The 21,023-nt window shown below is 39.3% G+C and overlaps 1 protein-coding gene across 9 annotated transcripts in view; it reads left to right on the top strand.

Moving 5' to 3' along the window:
• LOC113571324 (ryanodine receptor 3) overlaps positions 1-21,023 on the top strand; it is a 145,761-nt gene that overhangs the window by 12,951 nt on the left and 111,787 nt on the right. For all 9 annotated transcript variants that reach the window (XM_081722275.1, XM_081722269.1, XM_081722273.1 and 6 more), the window contains exon 2: positions 14,555-14,674. In XM_081722275.1, the coding sequence (XP_081578401.1) occupies positions 14,555-14,674 (120 nt within the window). The remainder of the gene's footprint in view (positions 1-14,554; positions 14,675-21,023) is intronic.

Here is a 21,023-nt window from a genome sequence, read left to right as displayed (position 1 = left end):
GTTGGTCCCTGTTTAAAGTTTATTTATAAAGCGAGGTAAGGCAACTTTATGTGTATAGCAGCATGCTGAATATTGGTCAACAAAAGTATAAAACTTTTTTACATGCTTGAAAATGTACAGAGCATGTTTTGTGGAGAGGAAATTGAAAAAATGTTTTCTCTCTACTGTACTTGGGTTCATTTCACCAAACATTTCCACCACTGGATTTAAAAACTTCACAACATTATCAGGAGCTTCAACATTCAGAATAAATGTAACAAGACAACCCCCACTAAATGGAGACTACTGTCATTTCGAGGTGTTGCTTTTACTGCCAGTCTTAGCTTGAGTCACTGTACTTGTTACGCAAGTACCCTGCTGTAATTAGTGGCCTTTTTGTGCCTGATATTTTGAGCGTGTCAACTTTCCTCCATTATCCTCCACCAGCTGAACTTTCACACCCTTGACATTTAGAAACAGTCCTGTTACCACAGAAACACAGCTGCGGAAAGGCACCTGCAGCCTGCCACTGCCATCTGGCCTGCTGTGCTCTTTCCCACCCACTTGGACAGCATCGTTATGCATGGAGAGGACAAGTGTGCACAATTACCTTGGCTCGTTTTGGTGAGCTGACTGGGGCTTGGTCCATCGACCGCTACACTTACTAGGGACCAGCGTTTCTCCAGGACTCCTTGGTGTGGCTGGTGAGCCAGCGGCAGACATGACATCTGGCTTTTCTGAAGCCATTCCGTTCCCATCGGCCACCTCCTCAAAGGTTTATGACAACTTATGTCTGCATCTGTCCCTCACCATGAGCTCCAGATAAACGTTATCGGGCTTTTTATGAGGGCCCTGGTGCTGCAGAGTCAGTGGCGTGTGTGATGAAACAATGTGTTATTCTGCTGGGGCGGCAGTTGGGTGGGAGGTGTGGAACTGCTGAGCTGTCTGGTGTGTTGTTGGAGATCGTGTGTGTGTGTGTGTGTGTGTGTGTGTGTGTGTGTGAGAGTGTGTTGTAGTAATAGTTGCAGTAAGCTGGATTGAAATGGATTTGTTATTTTTTTTACATTCATGTCGATTTATGTAGCGCTTTTTACAAGACATTGTCACTAGGAGCTTTAAAGAGTAAGCAATGATGCGCAAGTAGAGTGTGAGAGTGGCCAGAGAGAAACTGATGGGAGGGACCCTCCTTTCATTAACAATAACTATTAAAATACAATAAACATAGTACATCAAAGAATCAGTATACAATTCTCTTCAGTTTGCAAATTGAAATCTTTTACTGAAAATGATATTCAGTGTTTTTACAAATTAATTTTTTTCATTAAAAAAAAACTTCCATAAAAGCATTACTATGTACAGGAGGTCCATTCCTTCCAGAATAAAACCCTTTAGCCACAGATGTGTGTATGCCGATGCAAAACCAACAGGTTAATCTCCAATCATAGTAGTATTCACCTGCTACACCATGTCTTGTCGACGGCAGTCTTCTGATATGTTTAAAGTTTTAAAGGCCGAGGCAGGCTGAGGGTGTTGAGTGGCATGGAGAGTGGCACATGCAGCTAGCTTCATGGCCCTTGAGCGGGCCTGACTCAGGGTGATGCAGGTGCGTGTGCCATGGCAGGACGACACGGCAGATAGCCATGAGTCACAGACGACTCGCCAAGGAGACAGTGAGTGACGAGTATGTGGATCGGAATGATTAACACAGAGTGCACTAATGCAAATGGGGAGTTCAGGAGGCCTAACTACAGCAGGTCAGATAAAAGGGGGCATGAGAAGGTAGTGTTGGGCACCCTGAGCTACCAACACCCATCTACTCCTGCCTGGCCCTGAAAAGTCACATAAAAGCTGTGCAATGACAACAATGTCATCTTATTTGAAAATAATTAATGTACAACAATAATATAAATTTAGAGTGTGACTGTAGAAATGAGTGGGCCTAATAACTATTTGACAGACAGCAAAAAACAAAAATTTATGGATGTGGAAGCTGCCCTACAGCTAACATCAGGGCCCATGCTGGCTGAATATTTTTGGGAGGTGGCCTGGTGTCAGCCCGGTAATGACACTGACCTTTAAAACCTCCAGCAACACTGCTGCGCCTTGTACTGTACACTTACACCAGTATGACAACCACCTTTATATCACAGTCTCTGCTGTGTTGAGAATGGTCCACCACTCGAAATATCTGTTCAGCAGTAGTATGGTATGATCGTACTACTTAGATGTGAGTGATGGCAGATAAAGCAGTGAGGGAGGAGGGATCTATAAGAAACGTAAGGTTTACTATGTTATTGTTATTGCAGACTGAAAGATTAGCTGCCTTGATAACCCATAGGTCTGTACATGTTTTGGCTTTATATGTACCAAATCAATGTGCAATTATTTTACTGCCGTGCTTCTGAGATGAAGGTTTAATGGGTGATAATGGGAGGTGATGCCACCATAGGGAAATCTGCCATATTGTATGTGTCTCTGTAGGAGGGGGTTTTTGCATTGCTGTGAAAGTGAGCACTGCATTCCCAACTCCAAGGTGCCAAAAGAACTCTAGCAGAGAAGCTGATGACACTCATTCCCACTTTTATGGTGCTCCTCAAGCAAACCGAAACATCAGGTGGCCTCAAATTGCACAGCTAGAGTTTGTCATCTAGCAAAAGCGCATGTGGGTAAATGTTCGTTTTAGAAGGTTCTCAGTGTTAATAGCTTGAGGCTCCTTTGCATTGCATCATGCACCGTTCATTTTCTGATGTGGATGAAAACAGTTCTTACACTTAATTAGGAGTCTGCAGTTTTGGCAGTGCTGGAAAGAGCATGCAGACAAGAATATTAGTTTTGGACATATAAACACACACACACCTTCAGTGCATCCTGTATTAGTTATTAATCATGGGTCACCGCCAGCTGCACTGCTGAGTTTCTGACTACCTGCTTTTGGGGCTCACTTGTGGCTTTTGTGTGAAAGTGTCTCTCCCTCTCTCTCCCTGTCTCTCCATTTCTCTTTCGTTGATCTACTTCCATGTGGTTCTTACAGGTATTACACAGATTATAGGCCAATACTCTGCTGGCTGTGTAGTTTGAGTACTTCTGTGTTCATCATGCATAGATGTGAAATTCAATTTTCTTGAATTTATGTGGTTCAGATTTATTCATTTAATTTGGTGTAGCGAATGTAGTATTTCAAATCTGTACTAGGACTTGTTCACCCATGAAATGATTACCTAGGAGTGTATGACCCAAGTAGTGTGGGCTAGATCTGTGGCTACATGTGCCGAAGATTCCTATGCTGTATTGACTCAGACCTACTTTGGAGATGAGTTTTGAAATACAATGTAATGCCCAATGCATTCAACTTAATGGCTTAGCCCGAGTAGAAATTTCATGTCCAGCACAATTGCACTAAAGAGTATGAATTTCTTTGGCAACGTGGGAAAGTAGAGTGAATGCTGAAAGCATTCTTAAAGTTTCTTCCAGTGCTCATAGGTTTCAAAACACACAAGCTTGGCAGAGGAGCATTTCACACTTGTTTAGTTTTATGCCCTCCCTCCCATGTTTTACACCAGGCTTAATCACAGGTGTAAGCCTGGTGTAAAATGTCTTCTCTTACAGTTTATCAGATTTATGGAAGCAGTTCTTTCATATTGTGGCCAATTTCCCTTCTCCCTTGTCTGCAGAAAGGCCATTGGCACTGGCAGCAGGGCAGAGAGATGAACAGAGCAGAGAGATGAACATAGCAGAGACATTAATACAGCAGAGACGTGAATACAGCAGAGAGGTGAATACAGCATAAAGGTGGTCCTTTGCACCCATGTGGGTAAGACATAGGATGCCCCAGGCTGGGGTCTGAGCTCACTGACATGGCTACCATCAAGACTGGCACTTGCGGCCTTGTAGTTTGCTTGTTTCTAGAAGCATGTCAGTGGTAGAAAATGATAAACTGCTTATTTTGTAGAAATTTAGGATTTAAGGGTGTTATACCAAGACATCCTGAACACATTCTGTGGTAGCAATCACAACTGTACATGCTTTCAGGAATACAGTAATACCATAGACTATAATAATTTACTGTAATTACTTGGAAAGGCCCCTCTGCTTGGAACATCAACATGAAAACAGAGCTGTAAAGTTCTCTTTTTGTTTCACCAACTTCTTACCTGGTCCCTTAGCAATTCACCATTTGCAAGTAACTATTACCTTCTAACCTTCCAGCTTTTCTGTCAAAAATCTTAATTCCTCTGTTCTTAGAGAACCAGATATAGTCTCACACTGTTGATATATTAGGTGCCATAAGGTTGAGTTTAACTAATCCAACACATCTAATCAGCCTGTATCTTGTGGTAGTCATATATAGCATTTTGTATTGTATCTGTGTCATAAGTATACATTAAATATGCTATTTTTCTTACTATAATGATCATCAACCCAAGATGGTACAGATGGAAACCATAAAGACAAATTGTAAGTGTCCTCTCCTTTCAAACAGGCTCTTTGAGCCTGTTTTTTATTGGCACTGCAGATGATAAGCCACTCTAAGACATATCACCACAAGTGCACTGTTACTCATAGTTAGAGGACACTAGACTGGAGCTTGGCAGTGCACATGTACAGGCTTCTCAGCTGAAGGCAGTAGCTCAGCCAGTTTTCTCCTCAGAGTGTAAATATGAGAAATAGGGCATAGTAAAGCATTGTATGATGACAATGTATCAAACACCCATTTCTGAGACAAGGCTGTAATGTGAAATGGCTGTTGGGGTTGAATTGGGGGTGGTGGTAGAGAAGGGGGGGTATGCATACATATAGCCAGATTGCTTAGACAATCAAGTGTTAAGATTCATCTCAGTGGTGAGTCACAACAACAAATTGTTGGCTTTCTTTTCATTTATTTATTTATTTATTTGTTTGTTTGTTAACCAAAACCACTACTTAGTCTGAGTCATGTAAGAGTCAGACCTGCTAAAAGCCACCATTCCACAAATTACTTCAAATTCACTGGTCAAAACCATTTAGTTAGACAGTACAATTATAGAGCTAATTTTGACTAGAAAATTTGACTAGGGAAAATGTCCTAGAACACCACTGTGCCTCTGCAGAAGTCTGGAGATTTTGTTGACTCAGTTTTAATGCTTTGATATTTCGCTATTTGGTGTCCTATATTCACTGGATGTACCCTGGGTTTGGAAGTTCCTACTACTTTTTCACATAGTATGCCCTGAAGTTTTCAGATGCCCAATTTTTTAAACTTTGAAGTAGAACTCCTTTGACTCGGCTTTGATAGTTTTCAGAAATATCACCTTGAAGATTATTGTTAGTTCTTTATGGTTACCTAGGCTGCATCCCAATTGCATACTATTTACTAATACTAACTAATTTTGCAGTATATTCTATGTAGTGTAGTAAAAATTGTTAAATTTGAGTATACTCAAAAATCCAAGATGCATATTTAGAACGGCTTAGTTTTTGACATGGCGGCCATCATTTCAACTATTTCATGCGAACGGTCTATAAATGTCAGTACAACTTGGATTTCTTTCTTAAAACATGAAAATAATTAATAAACAACAAATGGTTGTTATTTTAGTAAGCTAGATAGAATTAGCCAATTAGCCAGCTAGCTAAATTTAACTTATCCATATTTGTAAACAAGGTAGAATATCAGGAGCCCCGGCCTTTCCCCCAATTGTTGGCTGGGCTGGAGTCCCACCTGCCTGTGGGGGATCGCCTCTCGCCGATTCGGGGGGCGGTGACCTCCGCGCACCCGCTACAGTAGGCGCACCAGTTGCTTTTCCTGTCTCTGGGGCGGGCATTGGTGACGCCTCCCCCTTGCCTCTACGAGGCTTGGGTACCGGCGCGTGAGTTCCAGGGCTGTACACCCTAATGGCTTGAGTGTCCTCGAGCACAGTCGCCGCTCTTTATACCACTCGGGAAAGTTTGCTCGTTCCCGAGCAGCTCCTTGGGTGGTATCTGACGTGCCGGGGCTTCGTCGCTCTCGGAGTCTGCAGATGCCACGTCACTGCCATTGAGGGGATCCACATAGAGAACCTCCTCCACCTCCATAGACGGGTCCTCCCCATAGTCGAACCCCCCATCCGACCGCAGACTAACGTCGCTGCACTCCCCGAATTCTCCATGATCCGCATAACCCTCATAGAAATCCATATACTGGTCGTAAGACCCAGTGGAGTTCACCTCCGTGTGCCAATCCTCAGAGTCTGGCTGAGGTCTGTAGGATTCCTCAGAGTCCGACCCTGGACCATACTCGGGGGCCCCCCCAAAATCGTCCAGCGGCCTCCTCCTCCATGGTGGAAGTGTGGAGTGAGGCCAGGATGATGGAGAGTCTGGCTGCGTGGGTTGTGGGAGGGCGTTTACCTCCCATCTTCCCCTTCCTTTTCTTGCCGCCCTTCCCAGGCATCCTCAATCGGTTGGTTTTTCTGTAACGTGGAGGCTTTAAGGAGGATGCAGGGATGAGTAGTGTGACAGACCAACACACGTTTATTTGACATTCAGACACACATTAACAGAGGCAAAAACCGACAACACAAACACATAAATGACAGACCTTTATACATATGATAACGACACAATAAGGAGCAGGTGTGTGGCACAAGGAGGGCGTGGCCACATTGACGAACACACATACACACTCACGGAGACGTTTAGGGGGAGAGAGGCTGACAGCAGCACTCTTCTACGTGAACATCTTTGTTGCCATAAAGCAATATGGTGAAAAGTATTGTTAATTTCCATTTTTTTAATCAAAGAAAATCTATAACAAGTTGTGGCTTACAATTATGTATGTTGGAATAGCAATGCTTCACCATTTCCTTTCAGTACGAAAGGAAGTATTACATAAATTCTTTGTATACTAACTCACCAAACCTGGACTATTAACATCAGTATTTAGTATATACCTTATAGTATTAGTGTGTAGCACGCAACTGGGACACAGCACTAGTTAAATCTGTTCTCATAGTAAAAACCTTTCTGGATCTTTTCACAGTTACATGTAATGGCAAAACGGACAATGTCTGGTCAGCCAAGTAAAAGAAATCTGTGGTCAATCATCCCGCCTACCTTACAGCTTTATTTGCTAATAGATCCAGACTACTTGGCTATTTTGGTCATCCAGCTTGAACTGTGCTGTCTGTGATGTAGGTCAAGTCTGCAGGTGTTCATCGGGTAGAAGGGAGTGCCTGGCACTATGTACCTACTCTTTCCTGTAACGACCCTGGATGGTCCAAGCAAGGTGATGGTGTATGTGAGTCTCTCCTAACACCTGGTGCTATGTATTCCATTAGCAGCCGTTGCAGAGCAAGTGTTCCCTTGTTCAACTTGGCACACTCGCGGCTGTCATATGTGACCCACTTCTCAAACTGTAGTTCCTCGAAACATAGCACTGAATGTTCCTTTACTTGAAATTGCAGTAATAGAATTTGTGAATCATGCATTTAAATTAATTTGTCTGCACAAATGAACACAGGTATTTCTCATCTTCCCAGAATCTTAATGGCCTTATTTTCAGGTCAGTGTTTTGTCTCTTTTCCTCAGGGGGTGTAAAGTCAAGAATAGAACAGGGTCTTTCTCAGGATATATCCATTTAAAAACCCTTATTTCTTGTGCTATAGCTAGATTATCAAGATGTGTCTGTCTAGTTGTCTCTTGGATGGCTCCTCCATTTTCCATGTATCCATCTCTCTTTGTAGTGGCTACATGAAAATCTTGGCTTTGAGTAGAGGCAGGCAATGTGAGTTAAACAGGTCTTTTGTTAATTAAGGATCTGTGTTTTGGGAGTGGACAGGTTCATTTTACAAGAGTAGGTTGAAATGAAGGTAAAGAGTGATATCATTAAACAGCTCAAGTATTTACATCAACTTATAAATACAATGAGAGTATTATATGAAGGTTTAATGTTCTATTGTGTACAAGCGCTTATAATGTAAACAAAGAGGCTAGACTTCCAATAAAAACATGACTATGTTGTATAAAAAAGAAGTAAAACATTTTGCCTTTTCCCCCAGTTTTTAAATATTTGGCAAATTTATCACATTAACTCTTTTTGAGTACATTTTCATAATAGCTGCACACATTTATATTCATTCTCTTTTATGACATATGCTGTAAACACAATGTGCTTTATCACATATATTATGTGCTACAGAGCCTCCACAGAACCTGCTACAGGACCTGATATTAACCTTAAGTCTTGTGCTGACAAGAATTTTATTCTGAGATGTGTTTCTTTACTAGAGGCTAGACATTGAAACTGTTTCACAAAAGACCTTGTGCACCTCAGGAGATAATGACTGGCTCAAATGCACTGGCACATTGCGACTTTCTCAATGACTGTCACATGCTGCCAGGAGTTAAGATGTTTGGTCCGTCATTTGGTTACACTAATGGAAATTCAGCATTGGCAAGAATTTAGATCAGAAATAGGTTTATTGTTGGTTTTCATCAAAATAGAGTGATAATGCAACTGTAGTGTCTCTCAGGATCTTTGGTTAATACTTTATCATCCAAGCAAGTAGGTACAATATAGGTACTTGCTTGATCCAGCTGAACAGAAATGTTTTACAATCGAAATAGCTTGTCAAAAGCTAGCTAAGTTTAAAGGAAGCACAAACACACTAATGCAATTAATAAAGAATGATGTCATTTACTTGAATAGGAGTATCAACCATTGCATTTTTGATGAGCTGTTTTTTTAAGCATCCTTTAATCACTGAGCTGTTCCATTTAGGGAGCTCACATATCTCATTTGTGGTGTACTTTCTTCACTTTATAACAGCTGCACAATGAGGATGGTGAGTTCAGAGATGCCTGCTTAAGGCTGATTGGCCTGAAATAAGAGCTTTGTCAGAAGGCAGAAGGCTTTTTTTTTTTTAGCATAGCCTATCCTCCTCGGTCACGACGCAACATCTTATAAAATATACTTGTAATGTACCTGATAAAAATGCAGCTGATAAAATGGGATCTCCAATATAACTCTGTTCCTGTTTTATGCGACTCGTCCCCGCACCCTGCTTTGCCTTCTAAGTGTGACAATACACAGATACGTTTGTCCTGAGAAATAATTATTATAGTTAATTATTATAATTACAGTGGAATTGTCTTCAAATTAAGCACAAGTTTTATTTTAATTAACTCTTCACATCCAGAGCTTTAAGCTAAGGTACCAGGTTTAGCCCTCAATATATTTTGTCTGTTAACTGCATATTTGTGAAATGCTGCACTTTCATTCCTACAGAGCCCCCCACCCCCTCCTGATTAAAATGGTGCAGCTGGCTATTGTACCTTCCTCTGTGGAGCAACATCAGCAAATCTGCCTCCATATTTTGTAATTCACATTGTAGCCCCTCCCCTAGTGCCCACTCCAACTTGACCAGATTTTAATCTAAAATTAAAAGTACTCTCTAAAATGAAAAACAATATATTCAAAGTCTTTTACAAATCTGTTACCTTTCCTGTATTTTTTTTTACTGTTGATTACCACAGAACACAACTTGATGAAGAAAGATGTGATTGAGAGAAGTCTGCTGGATACCTGTATATTGATTTCCTCATATTCAACCTTATTTTCTCTATTTTCTTTCCTGCCTGAATGTAGCTCAGAATGCTATTTATTTTATCTAAAATACTTTCATTCACTAAAAAGTTATTTTCTCACAGTGTGAGACTCCATGTGTATGACAATGTTTTCCGCAAAGCATAGCACTAGAACTAGTTTCTCAATATATGTGGTCATGTCCTATGGTGCAATGGGTAATAGCCCCTTACCTCAGGACAGAATCTCTACTTTTCCTCTAATGACTGCCTTTCAATGAAGCTCAAATCTCCAGGGTTGTTATGCAACATAGAACAACATTCTTAGCTGGCTCATGCCCAAATAGCATCCTGAAGAATAGGATGTATACTTGACAAGGCTACCATTAATCAAGTTTAAACAGCATAAAGCACTAAAAAGCAGATTTTGTTGAAGAACAGCTTACAATACAGACATATTTTGAAATCTTAAGCCATTGACAGCCAATCACAAGCTGAGGCAAGAAGTCTGAATCTGGGTTTTAGACACCTTGGCTATTCCTTAGACGTCTGCCACTAAGAGGTGAGAAATTATCTGTAGAAACAGAAGTACACATGGTTATTTTCTTGTGGAGATATGCCATGTGAAAATTAATCTAACCCATGTTTAGTTTATGGAACTATCCTATACCAAGTATTAGAATGGTGATGTCCACTTTACTGTATAAATTTAATCAAGTGATTCTTGAGAGAGAATCTTTAGATAGACTAAATTGTACTTATCTGGTACCTGATCAAAAAAAGTAATACTGTTATTTTGTCGAGTGTGCAATATTCACATTAATCAAAGCCATATACACAGATTTAAAGCATCTTAAATGGGTTATTTGAGACAGAAAACACCCAAAGGAATCTCTGTTGACTGTGTTCCTTCCTCATCACTGTGGTGAATGTGAATACCACTAAAAACTCCAGTAGTTTATTATTTGCACCTAAGAGCAATGTAAGAGGAATCTCAACAGACGTCTCATGGGACCATGTTTTTGTTTTAATGTTAAAATGCCTATACTTCAGAGAACTGCATCCAGCCACTTGCTGGGGGATAAATATGCAGCATTAGCTCTTAAATATTGATATCTTTTACTGTACATGCCAAGCCTAAAAAGCTTGAAACTGTCCGCAAAGTTGCTGCTATAGTTACGGAAACTTAACAGGTCAAATCTACTCATACTGTATGACTGCAGTCTATCTACATATGAAGAAATGAACATCCATAAAATACTGTTTAATGTCTCTGCATTTATTACTGGATATTGTGAAACTATAGTTGTGTGGAATGCCATTAGGGTGATGTTAAAAACATTGTGAATAGAAAACAGTGAAAAATTAATTAAAACAATAAATTTCTTTTGCAGTGTCCTTTACATTTGCATGCAATTAGGCCCTGCCTAAATTTAATGGAATATTTAATGAATATAAATAGACATATTTAATGAATATAAATATAAAATATGAATAAGGTAAAATCAAAAACATAAACCAGTTCAAAACATTGATTACCATACGTATATTGAAATCTGTACAGTAATTTAAAGTCATGCCTAAGTTTATGTGGCATTAACAAAATATGTGTTGGGGACCAGAAAAGGTAGCCTTTGTGTGCACTCATGCCACTGGTCTTTTAGAGTTAAGCTCTGAATTCAGTATGTGTACTAAATTCAGCCCTGAGCAAGGAAGGCCCATGACTAGGTAACAGCGACTTTTTATTGCATATATTTAATAACACTAAAAAATTTTAAATAACACATATCTATGTAGTTAGCTAGCTAACTAAGATAGTAACTTAGCCTCACCAGACTAACCTGCAATGCTAAGCTTACCTTAATGGCTGAGCAATAAGATAACATGGTGTTATGCTTCATTGTCTCCTGGAAATGAAAATACTTGTCCATGTTTTGACACATGTGGCTCACTTCATGTCATAGAACAGGCAGCATCCCGCTCACGTTAGTTTAACAAGATGCTGGAGCCTCAAACAACTTGCAAAACATAACAATGATGTTTTTGTCAAAACCACGAATGTCAGTGTTTATTACATTTAAATACACTTTAGCAATCAAAAGATGAATCTGTGCAGATCAAAAATGCACAAAAAAGTGATGTTCTCATTTGACACATAGCAGCAAAAAAAGTGATGAGCTCTGGTATCTAAATCTGCATTGTCCAGTTAAGGCTCATATTGAATAATTTCCCCCCAAAATTCAGGGAAAACCAGATATTTCAACATGACTGCATGACGGTCATGAGAGAGTCTGTGTCATGTCTAGACTCTGACTTAACTTTTAAACCACATATTAATATTTCTAAAACTGTTCAGTCATTTAAGCAGTTTAGCACAAGTGAATCCCTATCTAGGTCTGCAAGATGCTAAGAAACTGATCTTTGCTTTTGTTTTTTTCTTGATGACCACTGCATTGCACAGTTTATAGGACTTTCAGCAATTACAAGAAACTTGGATTAAGCTATTTTTTGCTTGTTTTTCCCTGGTCCAGTAAAAAAAAAAAAACCCAAAACAAATCTATATATGTGTGTGTGTGTGTGTGTGTGTGTGTGTGTGTGTGTGTATGTATGTATATATATATATATATATATATATATATATATATATATATATATATATATATATATATATATATATATATGCAAAATAATAGCAGTCTAACGTCACTAATGTATTTAATTACTGATTTTGGTAGAAAAGATAATACAACATGGGAAAAAATTCATGACTAGGTGTAGCTGAGTAATGGGCCACCAACAGAATCAACAGTCATAACATGCGTGCTGTTAATTGGGTGTAATTGACTCATTTAATGAAAGGGGCGTGTTCAAATTAATAGCAGTGTGGAGTTCAATTAGTGAGGTCATTCATTCTATGAAGAAACAGGTGTCAATTATGGCCCTTATTTAAAGAAGGAGGGCAGCAAATGTACCTACTGGTTTTAGCCCTTGCTCAGTGAATAAAATGGGTCATTCCAGACATTGTACCAAAGGAGAAAGAACTTTGATCAAGAAGTTAATTGGAGAGGGGAAAACATATAAAAAAGTGCAGAAAATAAATGGATGCTCAGCTAAAATGATCTCAAATGCTTTAAAATGGCAAACAAAACCTGAAACACGTGGTAGGAAAAGAAATACTACCATCTAAGTACATCATAGAATAACAAGAATGGCAAAGAAGCATCCAATGATCAGCTCCAGGGAAATCAAACAAGATCTTCAGTTGCCTGTGAGTACTGCAACAATCTGAAGATGCCTACGTGAAGCCAAACTATTTGCAAGAAACCCTCGTAAAGTACCATTGCTGAAAAAAAAAGATGTGTTGAAAAGGTTACAGTTTGCCAAAGAACACATTGACTGGCCTATAGAGAAGTGGCGCAACATTCTATGGACAGATGAGAGTAAGATTGTTCTTATTGGGTATAAAGGCCACAGACAGTTTGTGAGATGACCCATAAACACTGAATTCAAGCCACAGTACACTGTGAAGACTGTAAAACATGGAAGTGCAAGCATAATGGTTTGGGGGTGTTTCTCATACTTTGAAGTCAGACCCATTTATCACATACCAGGCACCATGGACCAGTTTGAATATATCAAAATACTGGAAGAGGTCATGTTGCCTTATGCTGAAGAAGAAATGCCCTTGAAATGGGTGTTTCAGCAGCACAACAACCCCAAACACACCAGCAAGCAGGCAACATCCTGGTTCCAGACCAACAAGACTGATGCTATGAAGTGGCCAGCCCAATCCCCAGACCTCAGTCAGATTGAGAATTTGTGGAGTGACATCAAAAATGCTGTTTTTGATGCAAAACCCAAGAATGCAGAAGAACTGTGGAATGTAGTCCAGTCATCTTGGGCTGGAATATCTGTTCGCAGGTGTCAGATGTTAGTTGACTCCATGCCACACAGATGTAAAGTAATTATCAGAAATAAAAGTTATACAACTAAATATTTGTTCAGTGATCAACATAAAAGCTATCTGTAAACAACTTTCAGTTTATACTGTAAATATTCGAGTTTGTAAATGAAAATGAAGACTCATTATCAGCCCATTATTCTTTCTTCTCCTTTTTCAGTTTAAAAATTGATATTTCATTCATGTTTTCATTTGGAATTGAATGTGCAGTGCTCCCAGTGCCTTTGTGTATATGTAAATAAATGCTATTATGAGGATTGAGCTTTTTCTCAGTTGTTTTAAACACACTGCTATTATTTTGCACATAGGTTTAAAATTTAGTTCTAAACAACCTGAAAGTGGTCGCAACCCAATTTCTATTATCAATATGATACTCTAGTTCTGTGGCACAAAAACATTAATAGGACATAAATTAATTATAACTTGATTATAGTGAGTATGCAAAACACTCTTAAGCAACAGATGCATGTGGACACCTGCTCAGGTAACAGAGCTTGCGACGATTTCAAACTTGTGCAACATCAATCTACCTGCCGGGGAGCCAGAAATATATTACACAGCTGCTTTTGTCTAGGCAAACCTGTCATCTTGAAATCTGGGCTAGGGTGTAGTATAGCCCACAGCCACAAAGTTGTGCCCATCTGTTCAGGAGTTCGTACCATCCTTACAGAGAAGAACTTGCAGTGTTTATAAAAAATCAGTATTAGAACAACAGTTCATATGCAGTAGTATGGAGATAATACAACTGCAGTACTCATAATTCAGTTGATACAACAGTTTTTAAACCTGTGGTGATACTGCAGGCTTATTGTAGTTCTGCAGACTTTTTTTTGTAATTATGACCTCTATCGTACTTTATTGTAATATTCAGATACTGCTTAAGAGTTTGTTTAACTTTGATAGGTGTGTTAGATTGGGCTTGGAGGCAGTTTCTGGTCACTATTGAACAGAGCCTTTACATATGGGCATTTTCTGGCCCTTTACATAAGGGTATTTCTGGATTCTTAGTTAAGAAAAATGGATATAAAGTTGCATTCATTATTTTCAGTGACTGGATTTTATATGATCTCCCAACAGGATGATGAGGTGGTCCTGCAGTGTGTGGCGTGCATCCAGAAGGAGAATCGCAAGTTCTGCCTCTCTGCTGAGGGATTCGGCAATCGGCTATGCTACCTGGAACCCACCTCAGAGGCCAAGGTAAGAATCAGATTGGCATGGTTCATATTGACATCAGTAGTAATAGGGTATTGTGTTCGTTGGGTCCCTTTGACCCGCCGGGTCCGTGCATGGTGGACGGTACGCTGGCGTACATGGTAAAGCGTCTCTTGGACGTCCGACGGGTTCATGGTGGAGTCCAGTATTTAGTGGACTGGGAGGGATACAGGCCCGAGGAGTGGTCCTGGGTCTCCTCCCGTCACATCCTGTACCGTGAACTCATTTGGGCTTTTCAGTGGGATCGTGTGGCTGACCTTGGGATGTCAGGAGCCGGCCCTTCCAGGGGGGGGTCCTGTATGGGTTGGCACCAGGCCGAGGCCCCCTCCGGCCACCAGGGGGAGGCCTCGAGTTAGGCACACCACCAATCAGGCTTGATGCCCGACAGCTGGGCTAGGTCTATATAAGCCTAGTGACCCAGTGACTGGGTCTTTGCTAAAGTTTTGAGCCAAGCTCCTAGCCGGTAACTCTGGGTATTAAGGTCCGTGAGCCCTTGTGCTACACCTCTCTTCTGCTCTTCAAGGTTGCTTGTGTTTTTACATGTCTCCAGTTTTCCCTCTCAAGTCTGTCTCTCTCACGAGGCTTCCCTTGTTCACTAAAGTTCCTCCATGTTTTCTGGTTTTCTTTGGGAAGTCTTAGAGTTTTGTTTTCCTCAGTGCATCGGGGCTGCCATTGTTCCCATGGCATCCTTTGTTTTCCCCTTTTTCCATGCTCATTGTGGTGTTTAGTTTTTCCACCCGTTTTGTCCTCCTCCCTTCCTTTGAAGTGCAATATACCCAGAGGTTGTTTAATAGCCACCACAGTCTAGCGGGAGCTGGTTTGCCATGCAACTAAGCAGCCGGGGTTTGACTACCCACCTTTGTTTTTTTTTTCCTTCTCTTATTTTACCAGTTCTAAGACCTAACTGTTTTGCACACGGGCCCACCATCATTGATGCGTGGTGGCTCACCCAGCGGAGGGTCAGTGGCACCACCTATCAGATCTGGGTTTGAGCCCCCTTACATCAAGCCTATAAACAGGCACACAATTAACCTTTCAGTCCATAAGTATGACAAACTACTTTTTCCAAAGACAAACTCATCCAACTGTTGAAAGAAATTGAAAAAAAAGCTACAGATAAAAATGAAGGATAAAAATGTAAAAATTTTTTCAATTATTTTTCCTTTCATTTCATTGTTTATTTTTCTTGAGGTGATTGTAGCAAAAGCATATAATTTTATGAGTTATTGAAAATGAGCACCACATTATAGTATATGAAAAATACATCAACTAAGAATGGTGAAGGCTTATTAATGTTATATCAGTCTCATTCTTAAATTAGTTCATATCTTGTGCAGTGAATGAACACCATAGCTTCAAATATATTTACCATGACAACCAACTTGTTGAATGGGAAGTTTATTGATCAATGAATTAACAAATTATTGACATTATGAAATGGGTAGTATAGACTACTATGATGGACGCGGCTCAGGCGTACAGGATACCTAACGAATGACAACTGAGTGGAAAAAGGAAGCGGTTGAAGAGATAAAGAAAATTAATCAAATAATAATAAACCAAAAACAATGACAAGAACTGAGATCAGAGGGATGAACTTTTGCACAAGCCAGAGAACTGTTTAGCTATTGGGAAAACAACAAATGGAACAATTAAAAATGATCTTCGATACATGATCAGGGTCTCATTGCGATGCTTGTGGGAAGACCACTAGGAAAACATTAAATTCCAGTACTCTTTAAGGAACATGGTCTTTTATAAGTTTTCCTTGATCTAAGTATTCCAGCTTGTGAATTCATCTCTTGATTCCACATGAGCTGTTTTATGACCTTGTTGCCCCCCAGGTAATTGCCAGGGTCGTAAAGTTTGGGTCATGTGTCCTGGTGGGCTAATAAACCTTTCTTACAGTGTGGAAGGAAGGAGTAAGCTTTTAGCAGAGCCAAAGGTGTTCTGGTATTTGTCAAACAAAGCCTTTCAGAGTAGGTGTGTTGAGGTGTCTCAGGGGTGAAGGTTTGGTCGCTGCACAGGGCTGCGACTGGTATTCCAGAGCATCTTGATAAGAAGACTTTCTGAGGGATGTTGGGGTACCTTAGGTTTAATTGTAGGAGTGGGCTGCAGCATCAACTACATGGGCACAAATAAAGTTTAGTGAAAGCAAAATTTGTACCCCAATAAATGCCTTGGAGTCTATATATCTTTATAACAAAACCCCAATAACACAGGCCACTTATCTCAAATTAATCTTTGTGTAAATTTCAGCAAAAACATTTCTTATCATTTGCTTTTGTGTTTCCATGCCCGCCTTTTCCATATCCAGCTGCAAATGCACCATCCCTTGCCATCTGACATACTCCAGAATTGGCCTAGATAAGGAGTCATTAGTACTCCCAGACCACTTCACCAGAGTATCTGTAAACAGCCCAGGGTGGTTGCATATGTTTTGCACATTCACCACAGAGAAGCCTTTATGCATATGTAGTTAGGGTTCAGGGTTCAAGCCTGGGAGTGTGTTGGGGATCAGTGTGCCGCTCACTACACCAACAATTCCAGGAATGCTTCCAATTACATGAAAACCTATTTTAATTTCATGCAATGAATCCCTAGTGTGTGGAATTATGATATATCTTGGTGCATGTCACAACAGTACTTCAGTGATGGCATGCACATGTTTGGATAGAGCAGCTTTGCTTAGCCCATGGGCATCCCAATAGTCTACAGAAATCCACCAGTGGCATTAATCTGGTCTGGCCTTACTCTGTTACTTATTTGTGTAAATGATTAATCAGTTCATTTGACTGGTTATGTCCTAACAGATTTAGTAGGATAACCCTAGCATTTCTTTGCAAAGAATATATTTAGTAACCTGTGGTCATCGTTGTGCACGCTGGTGTGTTGGCTTCTATGTTTTTATTAATATCCTTGCAATAAGGTATGGTAGATATATGGTTTACTACTGCTACACTGGAAAATGCATTGAATTTAATTTGAATAATTTTATTTAAATGAATACATCAGCAAATAATCTATACTTCAATGAAGTTATATTGTTTATAAGGCTAATTAGCAGCTGCTATTCTTTTTGAGGTAGAACTGCATGTAAATTGCAAGTTAGGAAGTAGTTAGTTACGAATGGGTCGGAATACTCTTAAGTTATGAACAAGTTTAAGTTCTACGTTAGTTACGATGGGTTTCAAGGAACCAAGGCTGTAGTCACAATACATATTGGTCGGACATGTCCCCCTCAATATACTGAAGTAAAAAATTAATTTATTCCACTCACTAGATTTGTGCAATGTTAGGAGCTGTCAGTGTTCCCATCTGTTGTTGATGGGACACTTATTATTGTAATACTATACCACCATATCAGCACTACTGACTAGCTAATGTCTCTGATCTGCATGAAAAGGTAACATTAATGTCCATACATAATTTTGTGCTGAAACTAATTGTAAAAATAAATATTTCACTAAAAAGTGTCAGTAATTGTATGAAGTGGAAACAAACATTTTTGGTAAAAATTGGCCAATTAGTAAATGCTAAATCAATCAACAATTCCTATAATATTCTGTGTAGCTGTACCTGCTTATGATAAATGGCATTATTAGTGTCAGTTTAAAAAAATGAAAGCAGATTTTTATTAGTCAGCTTTTATCAGCTTTCATTCAAAGTAAGTCATGCGTAAGGAAGGATGGCAATGATATTTAGCGGTTTTTTGGGCAACCTCAGAAAAAAGAAAAGTAAGCTGTGAGGAAATGAGTACTAGTCAGATGATATAAGTATAGAAGAGAGTTGTACAAGAGTTGAGTCAGTTTTCCCTGACATAATTACCAGTGTGATAAGAAACTGTCACTAATCCATTCCTGAACATCATGGCAAGAAATACCATTTGTTTACTGATAATATTTCTTTCCTGTTCAGTCTGTTTAATTCAGAGTAAAGAGAGAGCGGGAGAGTATGAGGATGCTGACAGGTCAGGAAGAGCAGGTGACTTGGAGATGAGTGAGAAAAAGAACAAATATTGATAGTGAAGATCACATAATGCTATTACACTAATCTCATCCTAATGTAGCCTTCCAGTATATATCAAGTTTTTTCTTGTCACTAGTTTAGTGATGATATTTCTTTCTTGTCCGCTGTGGTTCATTGAGAGTAAAGAGAGAGAGGGAGAGAGTATGAGGATACTGATAGCACAGGGAGAGCAGGTGATATGGACGTGAGTGAGAAAAGGAGCAAATATTGTTGGTTAAGAACAAGTGATGACATCATAACAGTCTCATCCTAATGTTAATTTATGATATTTAAATGTGCAATATTCCTCTAATATTAGATGATAATAATAATAAAAAAAAAATAATAATAATAAGAAGAAGAGATTAAAAATAAATATAAACCATAAAGAAAAGCCCTCATTAAAAAAAACAAACAAAAAAACAATTAAGACTAATAAAGTCATTGTGTGTGGGGGGGGGGGTGGTAATTAATAAAACAATTAAATACGTAACTAAAAATAAATGAGAGGAGAATAGATGACTGGAGAGGGGAAGAAAAGAGGTACCAGAGGAGAGGAAGAAAGACATGGAGAGCAGAGAAGAAATGATTGGAGAACAGAGAAGAGAGGAGACCTAGAGAGGAGAGGAGAGAGCAGGAACAGAAAGGTGAGAAGAGATGACTGGAGAGCAGGGGAAAGGAAAAGATATGACCGGAAATGAGATTAGAATATAGGACCAGAAGAGAGGAGGAAAGATAGCTGGAGAGGAGAAGATAGGTCAAGAGGTTAAAATGAGAGGACAGCGGAGCAGATGTCCCTGATGCCCATCCAAGTGTACTTGTAAGTAAATAAAAACATACATTTCCTAAACCTTGGCCACAATACCTGGGCTTGTCTGCATATAACAATGCATAGATTTCTGATTATATGAGTGTCGTTATACTTGTTTAGTTCCTTAATAATAATAATAATAATAATAATAATAATAATAATAATAATATTAAAACATTATTGAACAATTGAACAAAGTCTTGTGATTGGTTTTACTTAAGCAAGCAGAGAAGTCTGATTTGACAGTTAAATTAATACTAATGCAAAGGCTTTGTAATATGTACAAATCACAGTGATTTCCCATATGTATGTATACAAAAACCTCTATACAAAAACAAACAAACAAACAAAAAATCAGTATTTGTATTATGATAATAGTCTTGGTATTACTTGGTATCGCTTATCACCTATGCCTACTATCCAGTCAGCCTCTGGGTTCCTTAATCCTTATTCAAGTTTCTCCAAAGCCCCGAAGGTATTGACACTTGGTGCTTAGCCTATGTGCTACATGCATATGCACATTCATTGACAGAGGGGGAGGTAGGAGGACTGCCTTCTTATAGAAAAGATTCCTGATTGGTTAGTACAGTTCTGTGTAAACAACTGTGTCATGTCATTTCAGATGTCCAAAACAAACAACTGTGTAGTGTAGTTCTGATGTTCAAAATGCATGGCCTAAACTGCTGATGTTGGGAGAGTCTTGTCATACCCCTCTGCATTTCCCCACTCTCTTGATCCACTGAATACATTTATATGGACAGTCTTTCAGTTGGTTTACAGACAAAAGTAATGGTCCCACTAGGTACATTTATCCTAACACTAAATACTGTCTGACACATTCAACCTAGTCTAGGTTATAATCTATTAATTCAAATGAAATCCAAAACTTTGGATGGATTTATAGTGTTCCCCTTGTTATTCTGTGTGCTAACCTCTGCCAAAGCAGTTGCATGGTGTAAATGAACCATTAAATAAACAACTGAACAATCTATTTTGCAGCCTTGCAGATTGTTGCAGTTGTTGAAATAGTTTATTGACCCCGAGTGTGACCACTCTCCCGATACGGGACTGCCAGTGCCTTAGCTTGGTTAACTTGCACAGCAATTGTTGAGTCATTTAAAGTCATTTATGTGCAGCAATTGCTGATCTCACTGATCTGTGTTTTTAGCACTCTCAAATCAACATGCTAAAACAGTGGTTTAATTGTTTTATACAGACCACATTGAGGCCATTGAAAGGAGGTTAGTAATACTAAATTCTCCATTTCTTTACTCTAACATTGCAATCACATTGTAATCTTTCTGAGCAGAAGAGGAGTGCTCAAAGCCTTTTTAATGAACATAATGGTAATTAAAAGAGGCAGGGATGATGGATGACCTTGCCAATTGTGGGCTTGCCTTTATTGTACCCATTTAATTTGTGTGACATACATTTGCATGAGCAATTCTTTCTGGAGAGAAAGAATCAATGAAACATCTTGATAAGAATTGTGATTGTGATTCATAAGAATTGTGA

This window comes from Electrophorus electricus, chromosome 10 (assembly GCF_041902795.1).
Source record: "Electrophorus electricus isolate QZ-2024a chromosome 10, ASM4190279v1, whole genome shotgun sequence".
NCBI classification, from domain to species: Eukaryota; Metazoa; Chordata; class Actinopteri; order Gymnotiformes; family Gymnotidae; genus Electrophorus; species Electrophorus electricus.
The sequence above is the reverse complement of the archived record's forward strand: the minus strand, read 5'-3'. Positions and strand labels throughout refer to the sequence as shown.